The 27,834-nt window shown below is 52.2% G+C and overlaps 1 protein-coding gene across 2 annotated transcripts; it reads right to left on the bottom strand.

Annotated features, from left to right (window-relative positions):
* Positions 1 to 194: 194 nt before the first annotated feature.
* Positions 195 to 27,834, bottom strand: CTDSP2 (CTD small phosphatase 2). Of its 2 annotated transcripts, XR_008373190.1 has the most exons (9): positions 27,237 to 27,834; positions 11,714 to 11,862; positions 7,864 to 7,902; positions 7,322 to 7,423; positions 6,740 to 6,796; positions 4,408 to 4,500; positions 4,088 to 4,273; positions 3,647 to 3,920; positions 195 to 1,659 (listed from the first exon to the last, which is right to left on the bottom strand). XR_008373190.1 is itself a non-coding variant. In XM_053554692.1 (8 exons), the coding sequence occupies exons 1-8, from the start codon at positions 27,298 to 27,300 to the stop codon at positions 3,795 to 3,797; spliced, it is 816 nt and encodes a 271-aa protein (XP_053410667.1). In that variant the 5' UTR covers positions 27,301 to 27,834; the 3' UTR covers positions 195 to 3,794. The 2 variants fall into 2 exon arrangements, 1 of the variants encoding a protein (XP_053410667.1); XM_053554692.1 differs by having other exon boundaries at positions 195 to 3,920.

Here is a 27,834-nt window from a genome sequence, read left to right as displayed (position 1 = left end):
GATGGCAATGGAGTTGGACACGCACTCACTGTATGTAACCTTGAGCAGAAGCTCAGTGCTGAATCTGCAGCTGGTTGCGCAAGCCTGCTCAGCCTGGGCTCTCCAGCTTTACCCGACCCAAGGGGTTAGAAGGGAAGAAGGGCAGTGCCGGCAAAGTGACCAAGTAAAGGGCAGCAGTCAGGAGGCGGTTCTCATTCCTGGATAGGTTTCTTAAACCCACTTTTATTAATTGTTAAGTAATACAAATATTCCAAAAATATAAACAGACACTTAATGGCGTCCTACATTTCAAGTTTTTGAATACAACAAATTTATCAAACCATGAATCTGTAAGCAAGGTAGTTAGCATCCCGGAGCCCAGCCCAGCCACAGGGGGAAGCAGGTCCCCTACTCTCCAAATGGCACCAGGAAGGGGGAAGCAGAGCAAAATGGAATGTGTCAAAGTTGGGTAAATGCAAGCAAAGACCCCATGAGGCCCGAAGTGGAGGGTCTGTTTTAGGGCAGGCCTTGCGACATTAAAGGAACATCAAAGTACGGGGCAGCTGGCCAGACCTGACTGACCTCTTTCCCCCTGTTGAATGCAGGTATTTCTGGGTGTTTTAAGGAAAAAAAACAAAATAAAAACTAGACCCGTTTTACAAAACAGGTGAATGAGGAACAACAGTGGTTAAATAACCAACTGAAGACCTGAGGGGGGAAATGGGACTTACCTTTTTCATACACGTGGCCTGGCTAGGACCCTGGGCACCGACAGCCTTACAGGGGACTGCCCTACTGAGGCCTCAGAACAGGGTAGGGGCAGCAGATCAGGAATGGGATCCATTTCCCAGAGAATGACTGCCTTTGAACTTCCCACGCTCCTAGCTCAAGGAAGCTGCTAGACCACTGCTAACGAGGTGAATTTATACATTTACAAAATGGTTAAAATCTTTGGGAGGCAGGAGGGAGCTAAACAGAAGGTCCCACATTAACTGAAGGCAAATTTACTCAACCTGTCTAGTAAGGGACCAAGGGGCCTACAGAGTGTCCCCTCTACAATGTGCAGAGTGGAAACCCCTACCTGACCCTTTCCCAAACTGGTCCTGTGTCCAAAGCTCCCCCTATGAGAGGGACACGAACATCAGGCTTTTGATTTAGAAGCCCAATCAGAGAGACACACTGTGTCCCTGAAGAGGCACCTGAAAGGACTGAAGCTGGCAGGTGGGCAGATGCCTGGCATGGCAGGCACAGTGGTCTGCTGCCTCCCCAAACCAGTCTCCAATGGGCAGTGCTGGTGGGAAGCCCGAGAACAGAGCCCACGTGGAGCTGGCTTCCTCCCAATCTTGCCCTCCCAAATCGAGTCTGGTCTGACTCCTCTGGGGAACAAGTTTTACAATCATCAAACTTGCCCCTAGCACACTGATACTCAAAACTAGACAGCAAATGATGGCTGGGCTGGCTCTGGTCTGTGTGGATGGACCCTGTTTAGAGTTGGCTGAATTCCTTTTCGGAAGGGGCAGAGGGGTTGGGAACGGCATTTCCGTGGGAGACTCCAGGTGGGCAGCAGGGCTGACAGCAGCAGCTGTAACCGAGTGGGGCTCTGCGCAGAAGCAGCAGGGACACTCCCTCCGAGCCATCCTGGCTTTGCTCATAGTTCACACTCCAAGCACTTGGACAAGCCTGGTAAGAAAGGGGGTAGCACAGGCTTTCTCCACCTGGAAAAATATGGAGATTTAAAGGAAGGCAGAAAGAGTCACTGGGACTCAAGTTTACAGCCTCTTATTGCTTTTTAGTCAGAGAAGTTTAGTTGGGCTCAGAGGTGAAGATTTAGCCAGGGCAAGCCCTCAGGGTAGAGCCTGGAAGAGGCTCCTCCTGCAATGTTAGGACCCGGGGCTGAAGCCTGTTTGCCTTACTTTGAGTTCCCACTTTCCTTCAGGAGAGGATTCACCTGGCCAGCACCTGGAGCCCTCTCCCCTTTACCTGCAGCAGGACCCTGAAGGCACCAGGGAATGCTGCTGGGGGCAGTGACCATATGAGCTCTGGGGACTCTTTTCCACTTCTGTGATGTCAAAGAGAAAGACAAGGTCTCACAATCTTGGCAAAACAGGAAAGATGGCACCCCAAAGCTAGAGATGTCAACCAGCTATCACTCAGAACACCTAGCTGCTACTTTACCACCTGGTTTTCTGGAAACTAGTTCCTTAAGGCTGGACCTAGTGTGTGGAAATTGAAAGGGATAATGGGGGTGCAACCTGAGTGGGTGGCGCAAGTCACAAATGCTTTGTGACACCTGCTTCCAGGGAAACAGAGATGGGGACAGGAACTCCCACCCCAGGAGGGAAGGAAGAGAAGAAAACCCCACTCGGGGTAGGCCATGATTAAGGCAGTGATGCTGAGGTGGGGCCCCCTTAAGGGGCCCCTTGTGCTCCCAATTTCAGCAGCACTTTTCCTCTTGTTTTCTGGCCTGGGGAAACTTCCACTTTGTGATGATTTTTTAAAGCATTCACCATTAAGAACCTTTAAAAGCAAGATGCCCAGTGCACAGGTCATGAGGGGCCCCGCTCACACCTGTCACCAGGAGCAGGATGCATGCATGTTAGGTTGGCAAACTTAGTGACAAGAACACCTGTTCCCCCTAATCCAGGAGTACAGGAGTTCTGAGGCCCTGGAAGGGAAAAGCGACAGCCAGGAAAGATGAAGGCTGGAAAAGAGCTGGGCACAAGCCTGGCCCTGGGGGAGAAGACAGAATAGGAAGAACCCTGCCCAAGAAATAGGAGGGGCTGGGGCAGCTTAGCTCTCCCCAGCTGCTGGAACAAAGGTCCTTGCACCAGCACCAGCGGAGAATCCCTGAAGAGGAGACTTATGGCAACAATCCCAAGCTCAGCTGATCTATAAGCCAAGGGGACACACACATTCATCCTTGAGGATTTTTTTCTTCCCTGCACCCCCAGGGCCTCCCATATTCATCTGGGGCCCAGGACTGCAGCTGTGTCAGAAAAAAAAACAGGCCCAACACTTCATGTTTAGAAAGAGAATTTTAAAACAGAGTCAAAAGAACGGAAATCAGGCATCTGTCCTCTTCCAGGGCAGGGAGAAGACCTCCTTCCCCACAGGTTCAAGACTATGGCTAGGTGGTAAGGAAGGCAGGCCCTGCACCCAAGCCTTGGGGAGACACAGAAAGGACCCAGGCCAGGCACTTGGCTGGAGGCAAGCGCAGCCCTTGGGCCACAGGACCTAATGGCCACTGGGGGAACTGGTCTGGAAACAAGTTCTCATCTTCCCAGAATGTCATCTTTTTGTCTGCAGCAGTTGGCTGGAGAAAGATTTCAGAAAGGTGTGTTCATGGGGCATCCAAAGGCAGCCTCTGACCCTTCCTTTCTCCTTGGCATAGGCCTTAAAATACTGAGGAAAGGCCATGGTTTGGCACTGGAGCCTTCAATAGTCTTCATCCCTATAGAGCTCAGTGGCTCTCAGGGTGACAGGAGAGGAGACAACTAACTTGGGAAGTCTTGATCATTCAGCTTCACCCCCACGGGAAACACTGTACATGCTGGGGCCACAGCTCACAGCAACACACTCTCACACTCACACACGTCTTGGGGACCCGACTCAGGGAGCAGGTGGCTCTGGTTTTCGTTGGTCTGGTATTTGCCATTCAGCATCTAACCTCTCCTAAAGCTCATTCCAATCGTTCCTCACTATCTCCAGGCCTTGTTTGGCAAGGTGCTCCAGCTTCCACTCTGTCGGGCTGATCATAAAGGCACAGTATAGCAACGTCCCCTACTGGGATGGCCATTGCTCGGAAGCAGGGAGGGCTAAGGGGCCCGCAGCTGCCCGAGGCTGGTGTAGACGTCCTCTGCTCCACTCAACTCCTCAAAGATTGGGATCAGGTTCAGCAACTCTGTGTCTGCCATGTCATCAAACCAGGACTGCACGGGCACCTGGGACAGGGAAAAAGTGGCATCAAGCTCCTGACTGCTACTCTTTCCTTCCCCACCCCAGAGCCATAGGCCGGCTGGGTCTGCTGGGGTGTGGCACTCCTCTGGTTAGATCCACGGACACACAGCCCACGCCCTCTCTTGCCATGTGGGCACGCAGGACCACTCACGGCATTCTCTGGGTGGAAGATATAAGAAGCAGGCGAGTTGTCCAGGATGAGGGTTTTCCTCAGGTCCCTCCCTAAGCGGCTGAGGTCCTTGACATAGCAGCCCTGATGAAACACACAGGACTCCCGGAAAAGGCGGGCCCGGAACACCCCACAGCGGTCCAGCAGATCCGTCACAGGGTCGGCATACTGGCAGGAGAGAAGCCCGACTGTGGATGCAAGCCTGGTCCCCTGTGGCTTCTGTACACCAGCAAGGAGGTCCTGGACCACCCGGTGGCTGCCACACCTGCTCCTGGTTCCTCCCCCGCATCACCCCCGGGTACCTTGGCCAGGCTGGCAGTGAAGAGAACACATTCGAAGAGCTCCCCCATGCGCCTCAGGAACTCATCCACGTAAGGCCTCTTGAGCACGTACACCTGAGGAGAAGCAGAGGCCTGCTGGAGGGGTCCTGCAAGTCCAAGTCTGCAGCACCGGCCAGCCGCACAAGGGTAGCAGGAAGCCAGGCTCCCACACGCAGCCTCGTGGACCACCTGGCTGGAAGTCTTCTGCCCCACCGCCCAGGGCACTAGCATCGCCCCTCAAAAGGCTTCTGGGGGCTCCGTGGTGCCGACCTCATCTTGGCTCAGGAAGAAGAGAACACACCATATCCCAGGAGCCATCTCTGTCTCCAACGTCGGGCCATCAGCTGCCTCCAGAAACAAGTAATCAAGAATAGGCCTCACAGATGGAAACAGCCTATCCTGGATTACTTGAATCCAGCCACAGCCTCGGAGGGAGCTTTCTGTCCTTGGCTCCAGAAGGACAGTCTGTCCAGGACACTATCAGGCAAGGACACAGACGCTTCCTGGAGCCTGACTGCAGCAGGGAGAATGGACTCTTTCCCCTCCAGGACCACGGACCAGACACCCTGCCGCACCTCGCCTTAGCACCACCTACTTTGTGCTCACTCCTCCTGCCACCCTCACCACCTGGGTCCACCTTTCATGATCTTTCACACTTTGCCTAAAAGGCTCTCTGGCTACATGTTCCCCATCTGCATTCAACTGCTTCCCTGCCTCTGGCCTGCACAGCTGCTACTGGAAACATTTCCTCAAAGCTCCTTTATCCACATCACTCCCGAGCTCTCAGTCAGGCCTGCACGGCCCTCCTCCGTGCGTTGGCCTCGCTGGCCCCGCGCAGCTGAGCAGCAGGGCCTCTCCTCTCTGGGCAGCCGCAGCGCAGCTCCTATCAACCTGCCGTCTCTCAGCGAGCCCTGTCCACTTCCCAGCTGTTCTCCAAGCTCGGCATCCCTTCACCATTCTCTGCTGAAATTCTGCCTTCAGCAGCTACTCGCCCTCATTTTTTTTTTTTTTTTGAGACATAGCCTCAAGCTGTCTCCCTGGGTAGAGTGCCATGGCATCACAGCTCACAGCAACCTCCAACTCCTGGGCTCAAGTGAGTCTCCTGCCTCTACCTCCCAAGTAGCTGGGACTACAGGCGCCTGCCACAAGGCCCAGCTATTTTTTTTTTCAGTTGCAGTCATCGTTGTTTGGTGGGCCCTGGCTGGATTTGAACCTGCTGGCTCAGGTGTATGTGCTGGGTGCCTCAGCTGCTTAAGCCACAGGCGCAGAGCCTCTTGCCCTCATTTTTATCTCAGCCCTTCTTTATTACACTGCCTGTCTGAAAATATTCCTTTGTCTTTTCCCTATGGGTTTTGACATCTCTTACCCACAACTACCCTGTTAATGGCTGCGGGGCCAAGCCTGGCTCCAATCAGGGGCTGGTACAGGGCCTGGTGGAGTGCCTTTGCATAGGGAGGTGGTGACAAACGCCTCTGATGCATGTGGGACAGTGATGACAACCCACGGGAGCCTCCATCTATTTCCCTACTGGTAACTTTACTATGATCAGGCCATGCAAGCAAGTACGAGGGCCACCAGGGCACCTGCTACAGTGGTCCCTGCCTCTTGGGCCAGCGGGCAGACCATCTGGGCAAGCACTGTGAGCAAACAGTCTTTCGCCACCAATTATCACATGGTCCTTGACCTGGGACTGAGCAGCTGTGCTGGGCAGGAGTGTGGTCTCGCTCAGATCTCAGTGCTCTTCACATTGACAGGTGCGCATGGAGTGAGTACTTGGGCAGAATCAGGGTAGAGCCCCAAGGGGAAGGAAGTCGGGAGGGTTTTGCAGGGGAGGAAATGTCTGGACCGGGGAGAAAGGGATCCACTAGCCAGTGGGGGTGGGTGGGCATGAGGAAAAGGGCGTTCCAGGCAGAAGGAACAGCTAGTGCTGGCTTCCTTGCCTGTAACAGACAGGGACAACAGCCATTGAGGAGCTGAGAAAATGCGATAAACTGTAACAATGCTGGCCTTGAGGGGGTGGGCTCACAAGTGACAGCTACCACCATCATTAAGTGATGTAAACCACTGTTTCCAACAGCTCAGCTGCAAAGAGAAAACAAAGATGACAGCGAACAGGGGGAGGTGGGCTGAAAAATTTTCTTAAGATGAGAAGGCCCTGAGTGTCTCATACTAGTAAGAAGGGGAGGCTGAAGTTATAGAAAAGGGATCAACTGAGGGAACACAAGCCCTGAGAGGGGCCGAGGACCTCAGCGCAGGTGAGGCAGAAGCAAACTCCCCATGTTCCAGGCTGGGTGTGGCTTGCTGGGGTGCTCACCTGGTGAGTGGTCCCCTCGATCTCGACAGGCACTATGAAGTCGGCATTGTTGATCGGCTGGAAGGCAGAAAAGTTAATGACTTCAGCATGGGAGAGGCAGGACAGGCAAGTCACCACGCCCCTGGGAGGGGTGGGGAGAAACAGTCTTACAGACTCCTGGGTGTTCCTCCTGCCACCCTACTAAGGGTTCTCACCCACTCTACCCCACCAAATTCTACCTGAGTGACTGTTTGAGGGTCTTCCTCAGTGACAAACATCCTGGTAAGACAAATAGGGGCAAGAGCCATAGCTGATTCAACCACTCTTGTGGCCTTGCTGTGATGGAGGCTGGGGGGCTCACTGTGTTATGTGGCTGGGGGCAGACGCAGCCTGTCAGTGAAGGGAGGAGAAGGGGGTTCCTACTCAACACCCATCAGTGTGGCCTCTAGATATTTATTACACCAAGGTGGTCAAGACACTGGAGGCCTGCCCTCTCCCCCTGGTCACTTCCCTAACCTCATCTTTAGGTGCTTTATAGTGCCTGTTGTCGGACTCACAAAGGGCCCCAGATTGGGGCAGGAAGGGCTCTCGATGTTGACTTACCTTAAAGGAGCTATGCACAAGGGTTTCATCCAGGTCAATAACCACACAGATCCTTCCTTGATCTTCCTCTGTCACCTCTGGAAGCAGGCAGGTCCCTGGGATCTAAAAGCAGAGCAGAGTGCTGAGATTTGCCCACCAAGAAAGCCCACTGGTCCCCTTAAACCTCTAGGAAGAGCCGGGCTGTTTGTGGAGACAGGATCACCAACTCAGGACTGATACCACTTAAAGGCAGACAACAGGTAGAATTGGTTTCCGGGTTTCAAACTCCCAATGGGAAACTATTAAGTGATGAGAACATTGGTAGCGGAGGCTAGGGCTGCTGTGGGATGGAGAGTAGCTGCGGGAGGAAGGTAGGTAGCACCAGCTGTCCCCGGAAAGCTACAGCCTTGCACACAGCAGGCCCTCAGCAGTGAATGGCTTCTCGGGGCGGGCAGGTCGTCAGCCAGGAGAGGAGGAATGAGGGCACCACCCTGCCTGACAGGGCTTGCCAGGGGTCACAGGGTCCTGAGCTTCTGAGCATTTAGCCAGCCAGACTCGCATACCTGATAAAACTGGTACTGGAGACAATGGAGCAGATCCGACTGTGGAAGAGAAGAAGGTTGGTTGTCAGTGCTCCAGCCAAACCTACGGCTTCTGCTCAGGTCTGGGGGGCAACTTTCTCCCCAAGACCCAGCCACCTGAAGCGAACATGACAGAAGTGACTTTCCCTGGGAGGCAGGCAAGAAAGGGGAAAAGCCAAGGCTTCTTTCCCACACAGGCCTGGTGAAGGCTGGGGAAGACAGTGTCCCTACTCTCGATGTCCCCGCCTCTCAGCTGGACAAAGTGAGGGACAGGGGACTCAAGCAGCTGATTCAGGGACACAAAGTGAGAGGCACACCCAAATCTAGACCCCTTCTTATGGCAGTTTAGCCTTTCGCTCAGCCCTTCACCCAGGCTTCTCTCTGAGAGCCTGTGCGTTCTGTGCCCTCCTCCCAGAGACATACAGGGGACACGAAGCCCTCAACCCCAATAACACTTCAAGGAAGCCACACAGTGGGAACCCAAAGTATGAGGGAAGGTGAGTCTGAGAGAGCAGCAGACCTTTCCCTGCCTTTTGCTAATAATGAAGTTATAGTTGTAAAAAGTAGTACGTGTTCTTAACAAAAACCTTGTGTAAGAGAAATTAAAATCCTAGCACTTAAATAACCTTAATATTGGCATTTCAGTGTATTTCCTCCAAGTTTGTGTTACCAGTCTTTTTTTCCACATATGATAATACATGATTCCGCACTCTGCATGTGAAACTCAGTAACAGATGTTGCGACTCAGTACTTCTGCATGTTACTGAGAACTCTTTGTAAAAATCACTTAAGTAATGCTATCAAGGCCTGTGGCTCAAGCGGCTAAGGCGCCAGCCACATACACCTGAGTTGGTGGGTTCGAATCCAGCCTGGGCCTGCCAAACAGTGACGGCTGCAACCAAAAAATAGCTGGGCGTTGTGTCGGGCACCAGTAGTCCCAGCTACTTAGGAGGTGGAGGCAGGAGAATCGCTTGAGCCCAGGAGCTGGAGGTTGCTGTGAGCTGTGACGCTACAGCACTCTACCCAGGGCAACAGCTTGAGGCTCTGTCTCAAAAAAAAAAAAAAAGTAATGCTATCGAGTTATTTGTACTTGATTTAACCATTTCTCCCTATTGGAAAATGACGTGATTTTTCACTCACTGATGTATGTGTCTTTCTTTTGAGACGGTGGTCTCACTATGTCACCCTCGGTAGAGTGCCGTAGCGTCACAGCTCACAGCAACTTCAAACTCATGAGTTCAAATGATCCTCCTGGCTCAGCCTCCCAATTAGCTGGCATTTGCCACAATACCCAGCTAGTTTTTCTGTTTTTAGTACAGACAGGGTCTTGCTCTTGCCCAGTCTGATCTGGAACTCTTCAGCTCAAGGGATCCTCCTGCCTCAACCTCCCAGAGTGCTAGGGTTACAGGCGTGAGCTACTGTGCCCACCTAGAGAAAATTTTGTTGGCCCCACCCTTGAAATACTATATATGTGTATCTTTTAGTCATTGTGATGATCAAAAATACTCACGGGTATTGACCAAGCCCAGGAGTGTGAGATTATAGTGAGCACAGCACTTCATTCTAGCCTGAGTGACAGAACAAGACCCTGTCTCTTCAAAGAGGCTGGTGCAGGCGGTGCCCGTAGCTCAGTGGATAGGGCTTCAGCCACATATACCAAGGCTGGTGGATTTGAACCCAGCCAGGGCCAGCTAAAATCAACAATGACAACTGCAACAAAAAAAAAATATTTTTTGGGAGTTGGGGGGTGGGGCACCTATACTCCCAGCTACTTGGGAGGCTGAGGCAAGAGAATCGCTTAAGCCAAAGAGTCAGATGTTGCTGTGAGCTGTGATGCCATTGCACTCTGAGGGTGACATAATGAGACTCTGTCTCAAAAAAAAAAAAAAAAAAAGCTGGTGCAGTGGTTCATGCCCGTAATCCCAGCACTTTAGGAGGCTGAGGTAGAAGATTGCTAGGGCCTAGGAGTTCAAGACTAGCCTGGCCAATGTAGCAAGATCCTGTCTCAATACAAATATTAAAAACTAGCTAGGTGTGGTGTGCTCCTGTAGTCCCAGCTACTCAGAAGTTTAGGCAGGGGGATCTCCTGAGCCCAGGAGTTTGAGGCTGCAGTGAACTATAAGGGTGACAGAGTGAGATCCTAATCCCAAAACACAAGTTCATTGGCTGGGCCTGGTGGCTCATGCCTGTAATCCTAGCATTCTGGGAGGCTAAGACAGGTGGATTGCCTGAGCTCACAAGTTGGAGACTAGGATGAGCAAGTGTGAGACCCTGTCTCTAAAAATAGCTGGGCGTTGTAGTGGATGCCTGTAGCCCCAGTAACTTGGGAGGCTGAGGCAAGAGAATTGCTTGAGCCCAAGAGTTTGAGGTTGCTATGAGCTATGACACCATGGCACTCTGCCCAGGGAGACAAAGTGAGACTCTGCCTCAAAACAAAAACAAAAAAACCAAGGCCTAGCATCCATAGCACAGTGGTTGGGGCGCCAGCCATATACACCTGGGCTGGCAGATTCGAACCCAGCATGGGCCTACTGAACAGCAACAACAACAACAAAATAGCTGAGCATTGTGGTGAGTGCCTGTGGTCCCAGCTACTTGGGAGGCTGAGGCAGGAGAATCACTTGAGCCCAGTAGTTTGAAGTTACTGTGGGTTGTGACACCATGGCGTTCTACCCAGGGCGACATGGTGAGACTCTGTCTCAAAAAAAAGTTCAGAAACACCTCCCCCACCCCATTTCCAAATGCCTCGCACAGGTACAGGTGATGTGCATGGTCAGTGAAACTCTACCATGCTTTTAATAACGCCCCCTAGGGCGGCACCTGTGGCTCAGTCGGTAAGGCGCCGGCCCCATATACCGAGGGTGGCAGGTTCAAACCTGGCCCCGGCCAAACTGCAACAACAACAAAAAAAAATAGCCGGGCGTTGTGGCGGGCGCCTGTAGTCCCAGCTGCTCGGGAGGCTGAGGCAAGAGAATCGCTTAAGCCCAGGAGTTGGAGGTTGCTGTGAGCTGTGTGATGCCACGGCACTCTACCCAGGGCCATAAAGTGAGACTCTGTCTCTACAAAAAAAAAAAAATAACGCCCCCTAGCTGTAGTAAGGGTTATTAAAAGCATGCAGAGGTTCAGTTCCTCAGCTCTCCGCAAGTCAGATAACGTGAAGATAGCTTTGCATACAGGAGTCTCCAAACTTCTGGTTTCTCTGCACCACACTAAAAGAAGAGTTGTCCTGGGCCGCACATTGAATACATAAACACTAATGAAAGCTGATGAAGGGGAAAAAAGGTCCATGCATAATCTTCGTGATATCTGCCACCATGCAAAAAAGTCCTCATATAATCCGCATGCAGGGACAACTATGCCATGAGAAAACAATAACACAGGTTTTAGCTAGAGCTAGACAGATCTGAGTTCTAATCCTGTCACTACAATTTATCAACCACAAACTCTTCAGGGACTCCATACATCCTAAAGTTCTCATGATTACAAAATGGGAACCCTGTGAGTTTCCTTGTTGGGTTGCTGTGTGCTCACTTGGGACAATATATCCAAAGTGCCTTGCATGGTTCCTTGGAACCTGGAAGGATCTGGACCACAGGGGTCCTCAGAAACCACAAGGACATCCCGGTGACCCACACCGTAAATGGGAAGCAAATGGATTACTAAGGGAAGGACAGAGAAGGGCTTCTTTTTTCTAGGGGTCTTCACAACCTTCGCTACCATGGCTACTGTTGCCAGGAGGTGGCGCTGCGCCACCTGCCCTCTTGCCCTGCCCTCAGGGACCAGCCCACTAGCAGTTCTTTCCTGCTAGTTCCGTGCCACTCAGCCCAGCTACCTTAGCAATGGTGCTGGCTTCCTCCTTATATGCAGCAAGCTCAGTGCAGGAGCTTGACTGGCCAACATGCTGGGCGCGAAAACAGCAGAAAAGGGCCTTGAAGATGTTACGTCCACGAGGCTTCTTAGGAGAGGACTTGCAGACCAGGCCTAGAGTAGAGAGAATGACAGAGGTGTTATCTACAGAGACATTAGTCTCCGCCCACAGCCATCCTCATGCCCACAGCCCCTCTAGTTCTAAGCTCCACCAGGGCACATGTCACATGAACAACGGCAGACAGGACAGTAAAGCATACGTGTCACTCTAATATTTCTCTATAAAGCACAAATGGTAAGAAGAATCCCCACTTTCTGGTTTGGGAGATGGGAGACCTGAGCTACAGATGGTTTAGGATTTGTTCTTTATTCCACGAGGGGGACACAAACAGAGGGAAAGACTATAAGATGGGGCTGTGTACACAGACTCTAGGTGTCCTGCTGCTCCAGCGATAGCACCGAAGGGGCCCTGAAAACCAATTCACAAAGACAAAAGTTCCCCTTGACCAATGCCAGTTCCCAGGCAGACTAACCATTCAGACAAGGGAGTAACCTACTCCACTTCAAGTTAGTGGAGCTGCGGCTCTGCTCAGTGTCAGCTTCCCTAGATGCTGGGTCAGTGGCAGCAGAATGGAGCTCAATTTACCTAAAAGCTCCAGACCAGAAACTAGGTGAGAAACTCCAGAATAGCCAGAGTCCCAAGGAAGAAGCTGCCAACCCGGGGAGATCAACCCCTTAGGACACACGCACCCAGCCCCATGTGCTAGGCTGAGTGATGTGCCTGACTCTGGGCTGCAGCTGCTTGGTCCTACATGGACAATTTGGGTGTGGGAAATACAAAGCCATTTTAATAGGTGGCCTGGCAAGGTAGCCCCAGAAAGGCCAAGCAGATACAAAGAGCTATGGTAATTACAAGTTCGAGCAGAAATCCTGAATATCCTGATATTCTGACTTCCGAAGAAGTGTCCCAAGTTCCTTTTGCTTTAGATGAACTTTCCTGGCAATGGTTGAGCAACAATGGAAAGCTACCCTTAGCTACTGTGGCCAGGAGGTGGCGCTGCGCAACCACTTGCAGAATGGCCCTGGCCGCAGGTCTACCCTCTGGAGGGGATGAGTACCCCAGAGGCTGGGCAGGAGATGGACCTAAGGATTAAACCCAAGCCTTTACAGTTTAAAGCCCAGGGCAAACTACTGTGCAGAAAATGAATGCTGGAAATTCTTCTAGCTTTGTGGGGTTATAGAAAAGCATCCCTGTGTTGTTCCTTGAAGCATACATGCACCAAGGTGGCCCTGCAGAAAAGGGTGAGTGGAGAGCTATTTAAACCCATTTACTGCTTGTGTCCCTAGAGAAACCAAACCATTCCCCCAGGACCAAGGGGGAAGACATGGCCCCTACCTGGCACCCAGTCAAGTGCAGTCAGCAGCCCCGCTGGACAGCAGACTGAGCTCTGACTCAGCAGGGGCAGAGGCGTCCTGCAGGTACAGGCTGGGCCGGGTCAGCAGGTCCAGCACTCTCTCCCTCTCTCCTGGTTATGGCCATTGGAAATCTTTTAGACAATGACTGGGCCTGTCCAGCAAGTCGCCTAAAAACCTGGATGTCGCTTCCAGGCTTTTGGCCCTGGAGACAGAACAATTTCCAGGGACTGGGGGTTCTGTCCAGGGATTATCCCCAAAGCCCCTCCTGCATCAAGTAGACAGCAGACAGCAGGATGAGAGGTTCCTTGGAATTTTCTCCCCTACTTTTACGCAGAAATTAGAGGGAAAGGACAGATTTTCCACATGCCTGTAATGGCCCACATTAAATTCCAAGTCCAGGGACTGACTCAAAGCAGACGCTGACAACAAAGCCCCAAGACCAAGCTGAGCCATCGCTCTTCTTTTGGTTTATGGTTTCTTCACGCAGGACCACAATCAGAGGCTTAACCCCGGCACGGAGTCTTTTTTTAAAAGGCCACACAGCCTGGGCCTTTCCTGAAGAGAGGCTGTCAGGAATGCACTCAGCATCTTAGTGACAGGCGCTGGGAAGGCTGAGTAATCCTGAGAGGCAGGGGGTGGAAGGGGCAGCTGGCCAGGGGCCACAGAGAGGCCTGGCTTGCGCCCACTGCAAGGAACCCAACAGGCAGAAGTGCCTCAGCCCTGGGCAGGGAGTTTGGACTCTGCAGGGGATGAGGGTCTTCTCAAAAACACAATGTAGGGCGGCGCCTGTGGCTCAGTGAGTAGGGCGCCAGCCCATGTGCCGAGGGTGGTGGGTTCAGGCCCAGCCCCGGCCAAACTGCAACAACAACAACAAAAAAAAAACAACACAATGTAGCTGGCAGCCCCTGGGCCTCTGAGACACAAATGCCTTGACCTTGGGGGCAGGCGTCTGAAGCAGAGTACCCCAGACCCGTAACAGCAAGGTCAATACCCCGACATCTTTTACCCCCACTTCCCTCAGTCCTTGTCTAGGCCGTCTGTACTCCTTACCTTACACATGCTGCTCCTGAGACTCCGGGGGCCTGCCTCAGCTCCCCAGCACTGCTGCCTCCCCCTGGGCAACAGTTGCTCACTCACTGACAGCGAGTGACTCCAGGGGCCTCCAGGGCCTTCCCCTCACTCCTAGGACCTGGGACACCTCTGCTAGTCTGCAACAGCCCAGAGAGTTTAAAACAGGAACGCCTCTAAGGGGGAGATGGCGGGCCCTGGTGTTGCTGAACACCAAAGGGAGCTTCTTAGCCTCCACCATGTTTGCTGAGCACCACGATGTGCCAGGCCTGTGCAGGACACTTGACACCTCTCCTTCCTTTGGTCCTCACTACAAACCCATTTTACAGATGGAAAGCCAAACAAAGCACAGAGAAGTTAAGGAACCTGCTCAGGGTCATGCAGGCAGCTGTTGACAGAAGAGCCTGCAAGCTTTGAACCCAGATCTGCCTGAACCTAGAGCCAAGGTTCTTAACCATTACCCTGTGCCGGGCCTCTGACAGGGACAGCCTGCACATTTACTCCTGCAACAACGGGGAGGTTTGGGGGCACTCTCGAGGTCTCTTCTCAGTAATGTTGCTCTATTCCTATCTAGGATGGGTTGATAAAGGACCAACATCGTGTCTCCACAAATGTGTCCTCTTTGGCAGGCCACCAAAGGGGCGAATGGTGAAACAGTGCAAGCCTCTGGGATTCCACTCCCCAGAATCCACCCCACCCCGTCCTGCACCTGCTCTGACCGGCAGATACCTCTGGGAGAGTAAGAGGAGGAGCAATGCAGGAGGAGAGGAGGGAGGGAAGAGAGCCAGAAGCGTCCCTGAAGACCTGCTTTGTTTAGTGGATTTAGGGGTGAGGAACCACACAACAGAATGGATCTGAAAGTTGTGTCAAAAGGCCTTTCAAGCGGCTCCTTTCAGCCAGCCCTTTGCATTGTGTCCCTGACAGCCAGGTGCAAGCCACCCCCACCCCTCTGTGTGAGATGGTGATGGGGAGCCTCCCTTTCCGGGGGAAGAACAGCAGGCACAGGAGGCTTTACAGGCCTAGAGGGACCTCACTGCACATGGTTTCCCCAATGAGGGAGGGCACTTCAGTGGGTGCCATGTCGCTGAACCACCAGCTACTCTCCCACTGCATGCCCTGCTACCGTCTGTGCGGGCACACAGCCTCCTCTCTACCCAGCTGCTGATAGCATCTGATCTTTGGACTCCAAACATCTGGTTTGGGACTAGATGTCTGAGAGGAACAGCACAGACCCAGTGAGGGAGACGGCTCTGGCTTATGAACTAAGTGGGCAAGTGGCTGCAGACACAGCCCTCAGCGCTCTCCTGAAACCCACCCACTGAGGCGGGGTGTGAAGAAAAGGCAGGATGGGAGAGGCCTTCCCCACTCTGGGGACCACCTGGGCTGAGGTCCAAGCTCTGCGAGTTACTGACTCAGCCACGCACCCTCTTGGAACCTTAGTTCCCTCCTCCATATACTGAGATAACAGCAAACCCTCACTCAGGACTGAAGGATAAACAGAGTAAGATACCGTGCATACTCCAAAGTAAATGCTGTGCTTGTTTTCATTAGTTATCTAAGGGGAGATGACCACTAATTGGCAATGTCATGGGCCTCATTCCAGGAGGCCACCAACAGATCAGGAGCCCTTCCATCCTCACCATGTGGACCAAGGCCAAGCACAGACAAGGAAATGGCCTGAGGAACTGAGTAGCAGCAGGCTTCAGAGAGTCAAAGCAACCCCTACCGTTCTCCCAATCCACTTACCAGAGTTGTTCCCCAGCTCCCAGACTCCCACAGGGGCACTTCGTGCTAAGAGGAAAGCAGCAAGGCTGTTCTACTGACAGGAACATCACCCTATGCCCTTGTACCCACGCTGGTGACCCCCAAGAAGGACCAGGAGAGAATGGTGGTTGTCCCTGCCTCTTAGGAAGCGCCTGCATATACATACATGTGCAGACTGGCTTTACCGGGGCAACACCTTTTAACCTTCTGAAAGTCACATCCAGATATCACCTGTGCCAACAACACAGCTCTGTGTCCCAGCAAAGGAATGCCTCACACCTCTGTCTGAGATTGGGCAGAAGGCAAACCGCTCTTGTTATTGGATTTTAACAAGTCCATTCATGTAGAAAGATGCTTGCTTTCTTGGTTCATCTCTCAGAAGTACTTCCTTCCCCACCACTGACCATCCCCACCCCCACCCCCGTGGGCTTAGTCTGGCTATCACTATAAAAGAGCCACTCAGAGGGGCCTCTTTCCCCTCAGCTATTGGAGGAAGGAGAGTATCTGGAGCATTTCCGGCCCTACTTGGCCAGCTGCCTGGGCCCTGCAGCCAAGACACATCTGATTGGGGCTCCACGTGGAGAGGAGTCCTCCCAGGTCCCCTGCAAGGGGCATCCGTGCCTTGGCTAAGGACAGGCCCTACAGTGCTTGGTGGACAGAAGGGGGCTCTTCACACCAGCAGGTGAGTCAGCAGGGGAACAAAGGAGGATGAGAGATGCCTAGACATCCCCCACACAGAAAAGACTAGAAACAACAGGAAGTTGTACCATTTTCACAGTGCCTGACCACTGACACTGTACTCTTCAGCTAACAAGGAGGGCAGGTCTCACCCAGCTCAGCACCAGCACCTAAAGTTCTAAAAAAGTGAGCTGTAAATCTGGCTACATGGACATTTTTGTATAGACAGTTTTAGCCATGTTTTTGGCTTATATCAGCATGATCTACACTGGTGCCTCCCAACTGCCAACAACTGGGGCAGTCCTACCTAAGCCTGTATGTGTATTATTAGCTCCCTTTCCTAGGACCGGAGAGCTCCTTGCACAACTCTCTCTTTTTTTTTTTTTTGTAGAGACAGAGTTTCACTTTATTGCCCTCAGTAGAGTGCCGTGGCGTCACACAGCTCACAGCAACCTCCAACTCCTGGGCTTAGACGATTCTCCTGCCTCAGCCTCCCGAGCAGCTGGGACTACAGGCACCCGCCACAATGCCCGGCTATTTTTTTGTTGCAGTTTGGCCGGGGCTGGGTTCGAACCCGCCACCCTCGGTATATGGGGCCGGCGCCCTGCTCACTGAGCCACAGGTGCCGCCCAACTCTCTCTTTTTTTTAATACAGAGTCTCACTTTGTCAACCTGGGTAGAGTGCTGTGATGTCACAGCTCACAGTAACCTCAAATTCTTGGGCTTAAGTGATTCTCTTGCCTCAGCCTCCCAAGTAGCTGGGACAACAGGCGCCTGCCACAACGCCTGGCTATTTTTTTGTTGTAGTTGTCATTATTGTATGGCAGGCCCGGGCCGGGTTTGTGTGCCAGCCCCAGTGTATGTGGCCAGTGCCCTAGCTGCTGAGCTACAGGCACCAAGCCTCTCTCACTCTTCTGAGACAAAGTCCTCCTCTGTTGTCTAGGCTAGATGCCAGGGCATCATAATAGCTTGCTGCAACCTCAATTCTGGGCTCAAGTTATCCTCCTGCCTCAGCCTTCCGAGTAGCTGGAACTTCAGACATGTACCATCATTCTTCTATTTTTTGCAGAGATGAGTCTTGCTCTCTTGTTCTGGCTGGTCTCGAACTCCTGACCTCAAGCAATCCTCTCGCCTCTGCCTTCTAAAGTGCTAGCATTAGAGGCATGAGTCATGTTGCCCAGCCTACAACTCTTCTTTCTAAGAAACAATGACTTCTTTCAGACCTTTCCTTAAGGTCACTTGGGTGGGGGTGGAGGGTGGCACAGGTCACATGCTACCTTAGTCTCCTGTCTTCCCCATCTCCTTCAGTAATCTGGTTTCTGATCTCAGGGATCTTTCTTCAAGAAGGATTCAGTTTGGGGAACAGGGGATTCCCTGGCAACTTCTAAAGCACAATCAAGATATTCTGTAATTTTAGAATTAGTCTATACACTCTGGGAGGCCACAGCAGATGGACTGCCTGAGCCTGAGCAAGAGCAAGAGCAAGAGCAAGACCCTATCTCTAAAAACAGCCAGGTGTTCAGGAGGCAGAGACAAGAGAATCTCTTAAGCCAAGATTCAACCTCAAGTCTGAGGTTGCTGTGAGCTATGACGCCATGGCACTCTACCAAGGGCGACGAAGTGAGACTCTGTCTCAAAAAAAAAAAAAAATTAGTCTATAAAGGAGTTATTGCCAGAACACCCTCCCAGGAAGCTCCAACATACTTGAAAATGTGACAGGGTCGGGGAGCAGCCCCCAGCAGCAGCAGTGGTCCCGCACCAGAGACAGAAGAGGTATTCCTCACCCGTGTGTCAGCAGCAGGCTCAGCTCCCAAGGCCTACTGCAGAGGGCTCTTGGGGGACGTCAGGAAGTGATCTGATGACCCACAAGGCAGCAGGGACAAATGTGAGATGCCAGTCAAGAACTCTCAACAGCTGGATCCTGTCCCTGCGCCTCAGCAAGAGACCCTGCCCCATACAGCACCTGCTAGGGAAGAGGTGTCATTTTGGGGGGGCTGCAAACCACCTTTGCCCACCTTAAGCCCCCCTCTTTTTTCCGGGGAGATGTGGAGCAGGCCCCTGGGAGAGGCTGTGAGGCTAACAGAAACCTCCCAAGCAGGACACAGACACCTCTTAGTGGCTGTGTCAAGCTCCTGCCTTGGCGCTCTGCCCCCACTCCTGGAATGGTTGGATTTAGTCGAAGACCAAGAAGAATCCTGTGTCTCTTTCCCCTCCAGCTATGTTAACCTGCTTTAGGTTGACACAGTATGAGATGGGGAAAGCACTGAGGCAGAACAAGGGAACCTTCCTGCGTCTTTCCTGACTAATGAAAACAAAGTGTCTACACAAGGTGCCCCCAACTTCAGTTTAAATGCTGGCTCTGCCATGTGTAAGGGCCTCAGTTTATTCATCTATAAAATGGGAAAACTAATTTCTCAGAGTATGACGATTACAAGGGGCTTAGTACACTCTCCTGGCTCTAATAAAAGCGTGGTGTCAGCTGCTAGTCATTAAGTACAAAGCACAATCAAACTCTTTTCCCAAACTCAATCTCAAAATTTTCATGATAAAAGAGACCACAGAGATTTCTTCTAACTTATGTCAGAGGGTACACAAAGGTTAGTGACGGGGCCAAAGCCTGAAGAAAGGTCTTTTCTAGGACTTCACAAAAACCAATCACAGTCTCTCTTGCTTTCTTACACACACACACACACACACACACACACCTACCTGGCCAAACAGTTCCTTTCTTCTTCCCCTAGCTGGCTTCTGAGGACTAAAAAGCACGTGCAGGGATAACACCCACTTCCCTGCCTCCACCTCCAGGGACCCTGCACTTGGCTCCTCCCTCAGCTTTACCAATTCAGGTGTGTCCACCCAGGGAGCACTGGACTCTACATCAGGAGCCCACCTCTTGCCTCAGTTGGTTGAACAGCTCTGTGATTTTGCCTAAAGCACAGCTCTGTCTGGGGTGCCATTTCCTCACGGGCCAATCTATTAGACCTAGAAAGGTCTCCCTGGCATGGTACCTTACAAAGTGGCTTCAGATCACCTAAAGCATGAATTCAATGGCACTCTAAAAAGTGGACTGCCAGCTGGTTAGGTGTGGTGGCTCACGCCTGTAATCCTAGCATTCTGGGAGGCCGAGATGGGAGGATCACTTGAGCTCAGGAGTTGAAGCCAGACCCTGTCTCTACTAAAAATAGAAAAAAAATAGCCAGCCATTGTGGTGGGCACTTGTAGTCCCACCTCCTCGACAGGCTATGGTAAGATGATTGCTCAAACCTAGGAGTTTAGGGTTGCTGTGAGCTATGATGATGCCAAGGCATTCTACCCAGGGTGACAGAGTGAGACTTGTCTCAGGAAATAATAAATAAATAAATAAAATAAGATAAAAAGTGGAATGCAATGCAAATGAGAGGTAGTTTAAGTCCCAGTTAAGGATGGACCAGGGAGTACAGAGTCTGGCTGACACTAGCCAGTATGTATCCTTCCGTTCTGTTAGGGAAAGTTTTCCCTATTGGGCAAGTAGGGATAATTCCTATCTCATAAGGTTGTTATATGAATTAAGTGAGATACTAGACACAATGTGCTGGGAAGGGTACCTTGCCCATGGTAAGTGCTCTATAAATACTGGCCATGACTATAACTGGGTAAGGGAGGATCCCTATTGTGCCCATTCATTTAGGATTCCCTTGAGGAGCCATGGATCTTTAACAAATGGCAGAACCAGACCCCCAAGGGGAATCTTCCCTGCTCAAGGCTAAACAAACAATTGGGGCCACTGCTGTGCTTCCCTGGCTCTTCTCCAGGGACACCTGTCAGAACCACAAGGAGCATTTGGAACACATGAGTGCCTGGCCTACCTGCCCATGCTCTGATTTGGTAGGTCCCAGGTGGGGGGCCTGTATTTTTAGTACTCGTCACAGGAGATTCTGATGTGTGTTCCCGGCTGAGAGCCAACATCTAAAGGTTGCCAGGGGTCTCTGATTAACCCTTCCAGGACTGGAAGGCAATTCAAAGTCCCCTTGGTCCCTCTCCCCACCACATCTGACTGGCTCAGTATCTCTGAAGCCACCGAGGACTCACACCCAGAATCTGGTTTTCCTTTTTAGGGGCTCTTATTCTATTACACACATGCCCTAAGACCTTAACCTGCCATCTCTCCCTGCAAGGCCGGTTTTTGTGAAGGAGGGGCCTGGCTCCATTCTGCTATGGAAACTGAAGAGCTGGGACCTGCTGCCTGGAAGGCCTCTGCAGGCGACTGGAGCCTTCCCAGGAGCCTGCTTGGTTCTCACTGGGGTTGAGGCCACATTTGTTCCCTTGGAACAGTGTGGCTGGGAAAGCGCAAATTTAAGATAGAAAAGCTGCAGCCAGAGATAAAAGAAGGTATAAAATAAAGAGTAAGAGCAAAGCCTGATTTTAGGGGCTAGGGGTGGAACGGAGGAGTAAGAGCACCTAGGAGGGAAAGGAAATGTTAGATCCACTCAGAGGTCAGGTTCAAGGCTTACCCCTAGAAGAGCGAGGGGCGTACACACCTCCTACCCAGGCTGTGATGCTCACTGGAGCACCATTCTGCAATAACAGATCCTGGTGCCAGCACACTCAGACCTGAAGGGCTGGGCCTTTGCTGGACAAAGAAACACTGTTTTAGTTGGTCTTTAGTCCAGAGAGGCCTTCTCTGCTTTAATTTCTAATAGTTCCTTCATAAGATTTGCATGTAAATGCACTCATCTGCATCCCAGTTGGGAACTACTCCTCCATTTCAGAAGAGGGAGAGGATGGTGTCAGAGCCACACCCAATCCCACATCCCTCAGACAGCTGAGTTCATTCCATGCTTCCCAGAGCTGGCCAGCCTGAGACAGGATGAAAAGCACTGCGTGCTGTTTTTGAGCTTTTCAATGTTATACCCAAAACCACAGCAGCAAATAAATAGTGTAGTAATACGCAGTTCTCGGGTGGCGCCTATGGCTCAGTGAGTAAGGCGCCAGCCCCATACACTGAGGATGGCAGGTTCAAACCTGCCCCCGGCCAAACTGCAACAAAAAATAGCTGGCATTGTGGCAGGCGCCCGTAGTCCCAGCTACTCGGGAGGCTGAGGCATGAGAATCGCCTAAGCCCAGGAGTTGGAGGTTGCTGTAAGCTGTGACGCCATAGCACTCTACCGAGGGCGACAAACTGAGACTCTGTATCTCTAAAAAAAAAAAAAAAAAAGAATATGCAGTTCTCTTCAAAGCCCCATTTTCTTTTTCCCTTCTTGTTATTAAAATTCTAGAAGAAACCTCAATCTCACTGAGTTCATTAACTCTCAAAGCAAATGCAAACAGTAAGAGAATGTAGCATATAGCTGTTTTGAATATTCACTATATCCACATTTGAGAGGTTAAGCCACTCACTGCTAAGAAGGTTTGGAGTTTAGAGACTCTTACAGAAGGTGCATAGCTCCCTGGCTTCCTCCAGTCCTATGACCCAACACCAGAAAGAATGGCTGGTAAGTACATGCAAATAAAATCCCATTCCAAGTCACACTGGCACAAAAAAGGGGTCTGAGAGTCAAGGCTGTTTGCAACTCTCAGAGGTTGATCCTTCCAGAAGGCCCAAGCCCCTACATCAGTGTCCCCCTTAACCCCTAGCCACCTGTTTTGAACATAAAACCCACATGACCATGTGCTGTTTACACCATGTGTCCTTGGCAGAATGAAGGAGGGTGAACATAATAGTAGCCTGGCTGTGTAGAAAAGGACATTAATACTTATCAGCTACTAAGTACCAAGCATTATAGAAAGGTAGATAATCCTAGCACTTTGGGAGGCTGAGGTGGTGGATCGCCTGAGCTCAGGAGTTCAAGACCAACCTGAAGAAGAGCCAGACCCCGTCTCTAGAAAAACTAGCTAGGTGTCAGGGCAGGCACCTGCAGCCCAGATACTTGGGAAGCTGAGTTGCTCAAGCCCAAGAGTTTGAGGTTGCTGTGAACTATGATGCCATGGCACTCTAGCCTGAACAACACAGAGAGACTCTTTCTCAAAAAGAAAAAGTAGATATTATGCCGATTTTACAGGGAAGTTGCTCAGAATTCTAAAGGGATTTGTCCAATCTCGTTATGAACAGGAAAAGCAAGGATCTGGACCCAAGACTGAAGCAATCAATTTCCTGGATCAATTCTTTGAAGTAACAATGAACATTTTAACCTCTCCCCCAGCTTGGTCCCACCCAACCAACCCAGAATCAAACCTCCCAAGATGGGAATAATATAATATCCTCCCCCTCAATTACCAAAGAGCTAGCAGGAAAAAAATGAGGTGGAAGAGGAAGGGAGGAGAAGCTGCTTGTATGGTGTGTGTGTGTGCACGCGCACACACCAGCACACACACAACTCCATCTACTAGTTAGGGTCTCTCCTGTATTTAGTTAGGACACTTCCATAGATTCTCTAAAGAAAGGCTAGGAGCGTCAATTGCCTTGGCTGGAAATATAACTTCTATAGTATTTATCATTTTAACAAAATCCACAATAAGAAATATGGGACCTCTCTGCTACCCAGTTTCTTTTTTTTCTTTTTGGCCGGGGCTGGGTTTGAACCTGCCACCTCTGGTATATGGGGCCCGAGCCCTACTCCTTTGAGCCACAGGTGCTGCTCCATGCTACCCAGTTTCTTTAAGAACCTACAGTTCAGAGAAGCCAGGAACACTACTGCCATCTTTCAAGGGAGTTTTCACAGCAATTCCAAGGTCCTACTCAGTTGACAAAGTCCTACTAAATTTAAAACTGTAACTCAACTGAATACCCCCAGCCCCAGATATTACCATAAAACATTGTTGCTGAGTTATTTTGGGAGTAGGAGCAAACACAAGCTTAGGTCCTCACACAGGCTCCCACCTCCACCCCAAGATGGGGGGAAAACTACAAAGGAAACACAGGAGCAGCCTCAGCAGTCACTGTGAGAGCACAAAGAGGCCCAGACCCAGGCTGGGCCAGGGGAGGCCAGAGGAGCCAGCACAGGAGAGCCAGCTATAAACAGCACCCTGGGCCCTGCAGGTTATGTCACAGAGCACTCGCCCCCAAAGACAGCAAGCTGAGGAAGAAAGTTCCACCAAGATTCATTTCTAAGCTTTTCATGTTAAGGGCTTAGCTACATCTACAGTGAAAAGAGTTTGAAATTCTTGAGAGAATAAGAACTTCTCCCTCCCCACCACTCTGGGCAGCAGAGGCAGGTGAATCACTTGAGCTCACAGTTGGAGACCAGCCTAAGCTGAGTGAGACCTTGTCTCTAAAGAAAGTTGAGACTCAGCTCAGTGACATAGCTCAGTGAGTAGGGCGCCAGACACATACACTGAAGGTGGCGGGTTTGAGCCTGGCCCAAGCCAGCTAAGAATGACAACTGCAACCAAAATATAGCCGGGCGTTGTGGTAGGCGCAATGGCACTCTCTGGAGGGGGACAAAGTGAGACTCTGTCTCTTAAAAAAAAAAAAAAAAGGAAAGAGAGACTCTATCTCAGAAACAACAACAACTTCTTCCTCATGTGAAGAATTCAAGAGCTAGAAAAAGATACCAGGACCCTAATTTTTAGGACCTCTCAGAACCCTTGAGATTAGCTAGCAGAACCTGTTTAGTTCCACATGTGAGACAGCAATTGAAGGCAACATCACCCCCTTCTGAGAAAGGAAGGGTTATCAGGTCGTCTGGACAACAAAAAAATCTCTGATTCCCCCAAGGGGTGCATGGGTCACAGAGCTGGGAAGAGGCTGCCCCCACTCTTTATTTCAAAGAACTGGAACAGGGTGGGGCCTATTTTCTTGGCTTTTCCCCATCCAATCCCAAAGTCCAGGGCAAAGTCAGCTAGCAGCTGGGTGACAACCTCATATAGGATTGCAATAAATGGCCATTCTTGACAAACTGATATTAATATTTTTCTTTTTGATGTTACACATAATCCGTCCTTGCTGTACCAGGAAGCCATTTCACCCATCTGTCTGGGAAGATGATCCAATTTTGGTGCTTTTTATCATCAATGCTTTGAACAACTTTGTTCTACTTCCCCTACTGTAATTACTTTTGAATCATCAGCACACCCAGACAGCCTTAAACTAACTCAGAGAATGTTAAAAAAAAAAAAAATCTGCAATAGCAAACAATTTCATTCAAATGCTACCCAAGCTAGGAGCAATTTGTTTCTTTCCAGAAATTCACTTATTAATAAGCTGCCTCATAAGCTGCCTCATACTCCTTTCCCTTAAGCAGAGGTGAGCAGGGCATGGAGATGGGAGGTGTCCTGGAGAGAAAGGAGGAGGGAGGGGAAGGATTACCTAAAGGAGTTAATTAAAACACATTTCCCCCTCCACCAATTTTTGTTTTTATTCTAATATGCAAGTTTTGTTTGTAAATGACACGGGACTCAGAAAGTTGGCTTAGTAGTTGCTGGGTGCCCAGGCAGTCCAGGAAGAAAATATGCCTTGTTTGGAATGCAATCAAATTATATGGGGAGGGAGAGACCCAGTGGCTGCTGGCCTGAGAATTCAGATTACTCCAGGGATGAGTTTGAAGGACAAACCACACACATAAGCAAAAACAAAAAATGTAATTCCAAGAAAGTCCAACACTAGCAAATTAACATTGTCAAGAGGCAGCCAGCTGCTTTGCTTTTTGCTGTTCACCGCCTGCTATTCGCCCTGGCGGTGAAACTTCCAACTCTGATTTGTAGACTGTGGCTTCACAGTTCAGCTTTCCCTCACTCCTGGTGTGGCCTCCTCCACCGCAAGGCATGAGAGGAGGGCCCGGTGGGGAAGCACAGGGTTTTTCCAGTTTCTTATCACCTCTGCTCCCTCCCAAATCCATCAAGGTTTTTACCCCCTTTCCCCACTAGCTGTTAGGGTCCTTTCCCGAGGATGGCAAGAAAGTGGAAAGAGTCAGGAGTGATTATAAACACAAGCAGCCTCCCCTTTCCAGCCCTCAGCACAGCTGAGCAGCTAGCAGAGGCCATCAAGTTGGGTCACGCAGCCCGGTTAGAGATGAGGCCGGGGGAGAAGGAATCCAGGCGACTCAGAGGACAGGAGGAAGGGGGCCTTCTTTGGGGCTGGGATCTGAGTAGGCGGCGCTCTGGCCTTCCTTAGGGCAGGCTTATTTAAAGAAGGGCCAGATATGCACATGTGTCTCCTTCTCTCTACACCCCCGTTTCACGAAGGGAATTCAGGAGAGGTGATACCACATCCCAGCTGCTTTGTACCTAGGCAAGTTGGGGGCGCTTCTGCGGAATGCGAACCCCAGGCATAAGTGACCTGCTGACTAATGTTGCCAAAGAAGGGGGTGCGGGGCGGCCCCAGGCCCAGGAGCTGGCTGCCCACCTGGCTCTAGGCCTCAGTGTGTTCATGCAGCACTGGCCCTACACGCTGTTGGGGGAGGGGAGCAGGAACGCTGCGGATTTGGTCCCAGACGCGTGCTCTCTCCCCAGCCTCCAGGGCCAAATGGCCCCAGTCCGAGGAGTTCTCCAAAAAACCGACGCTAGACCTTACTCCCTGCGGAAATTCTGCCCGCTGTTTTGGACACATTCCTCAAGGCCAGAAGAACGTGGGGGAGGGGTAAACAGTTTCGGGCCCCCCACTGTAACCAAACTAAAAAAAGGTTCCACCATCGGGCCCCAACCTTCCTCCGCCCCCGGCAGAGGCCTCGGCTTCACTCCAGCGAGGGCCCGCGTCTCCACCTGGCCCTGTGGCAGAGGGGGGCCGCGAGCCCCTGCCCACAAGGAACTCGCACTTTCGCTAAGCGATTCAGAAACATGCCGGGTCTGATGCCATTCGGCGAATTATGTAACCAGGGACACCGCTCCCGGGCCAAACAAACGCGGCTCTGTGTGTGCAGCGGCGGCCCCGGGGGAGCGTACCGAGGCAGGGAGGGGCTCCGGCCCGGCCTCGGGTCGGGCATGTTTGCTCAGCGAAACCGGAGGGAGGCAGCTCAGCTAGAGCCTCGCGCCGCCGACGTCCGGGGCCCAGAGCTGAGTCGCGGACCAGTCGCGGCTGGTCCGCCAGGGCCCGGGCCCCTCCCCCACCGCGGCCGCCCCCGCCTCCAAGCTGTGAACTTGGTCCCAAGTCCCGCCGGACACTGTCACCGCCCGTTGTGGGATCTCTGGTTTGGAAGGGCCTGTGAAGTGCTGGACTCTAGTCCCTCTTGCGTTCCAGCTCCGGACCCCCTCCGTCCCTCTCCCAACCCCTCCCAGCGATCCTGTGGCAGCCGCGTGCGGCGGTGCAGGAAAGTGACCACCCACCCCCCAACTCCAAGGAGGGTAGATGTGGGGTGGGCTTGTTGGAGAGCGACCCTTCAATCTATCCGCCTCGGGGGGAGGGGTTGCGGGACGGGGTGACAGCTGCGCCGATGACGCCCCTCCCCCTCGACCGCCGGGATCCCGGGCCCAGTGCAGCCCCCACGGGGGTTTGGGTGCTCCAGGACGCGGGGGCGAACGGACCAGGGCGTCCGATCACAATCGCCGGGTCTGAGACCCAGGAGGTCAGAGGCCGGAACCACATTCCGGGTTGTGCTAGCCCCCTCCCCGCCCGGGGACAACGCAAAGTTTTGGGAAGTTGTTGCCCCTACCTTGCTTGGTGAGCACCAGGGCGTCTTCCCTCCGCGCCTGGGTGATGATGGAGCCGTGTTCCATCTAACAATCCCGCGGGCCCGGGCTGGCTGGGCGGGAGGACGGGCGGGCGCGCAGGCTAGGCTGGGCTGGGGGGCCTGGGCGGGGGCCCGCTCCGGCTCCGGCTCCCGAGACTCCGACTCCCACAGCTGTTCACATCCCCCTTCTTGTTTCCTCCCCGGGCCGGGAAGGGAGGCGGCCTGTGCGGAGGGCGGGCGGCCCGGGCAGCGGCTCCCCCGGGTGCCCCGGGCCCCGATCCCCCGGCGGCAGCTCCGGGCTCCTCAGTTTGGGTCCAACATGGAGAATCCGGAGCGAAAACAAGAGGAGGAAATGGGACACGGGGCGGTTTCCAGGCTCCCCCCTCCCCTCCGTACTCCAGATAAACAACCCGCGGCTGCAGCGCCCACCCCCGCGCGCCTCCCGGCTCTTGATCCGGCCTCTCCACGGCCCGCTGGAGCTTTTCGCTCCGGAGCAGAGTTCTAGGTCCTGGGCCCCTCCACCCGCTAGCTGCCGGGGCAACGGATGGTCCAGAGCTTTGCTATTTTGTTACGGAAAAAG

The sequence above is a fragment of the Nycticebus coucang genome, chromosome 12, assembly GCF_027406575.1.
Source record: "Nycticebus coucang isolate mNycCou1 chromosome 12, mNycCou1.pri, whole genome shotgun sequence".
NCBI classification, from domain to species: Eukaryota; Metazoa; Chordata; class Mammalia; order Primates; family Lorisidae; genus Nycticebus; species Nycticebus coucang.
Note: the sequence above shows the minus strand (reverse complement) of the source record. Positions and strands in the feature narration are given on the sequence as shown.

Excerpts from the sequence above, each read along its gene's own strand:
- CTDSP2 (XM_053554692.1), bottom strand. The coding sequence starts at position 27,300 with ATGGAACACGGCTCCATCATCACCCAGGCGCGGAGGGAAGACGCCCTG. Across the intron at positions 6,797-7,321 it reads TTGTGCATAGCTCCTTTAAG|CCGATCAACAATGCCGACTT; the intron begins GTAAGTCAACAT and ends TCTGCCTTCCAG. Across the intron at positions 4,501-6,739 it reads TCGAGGGGACCACTCACCAG|GTGTACGTGCTCAAGAGGCC; the intron begins GTGAGCACCCCA and ends GCTTCTCCTCAG.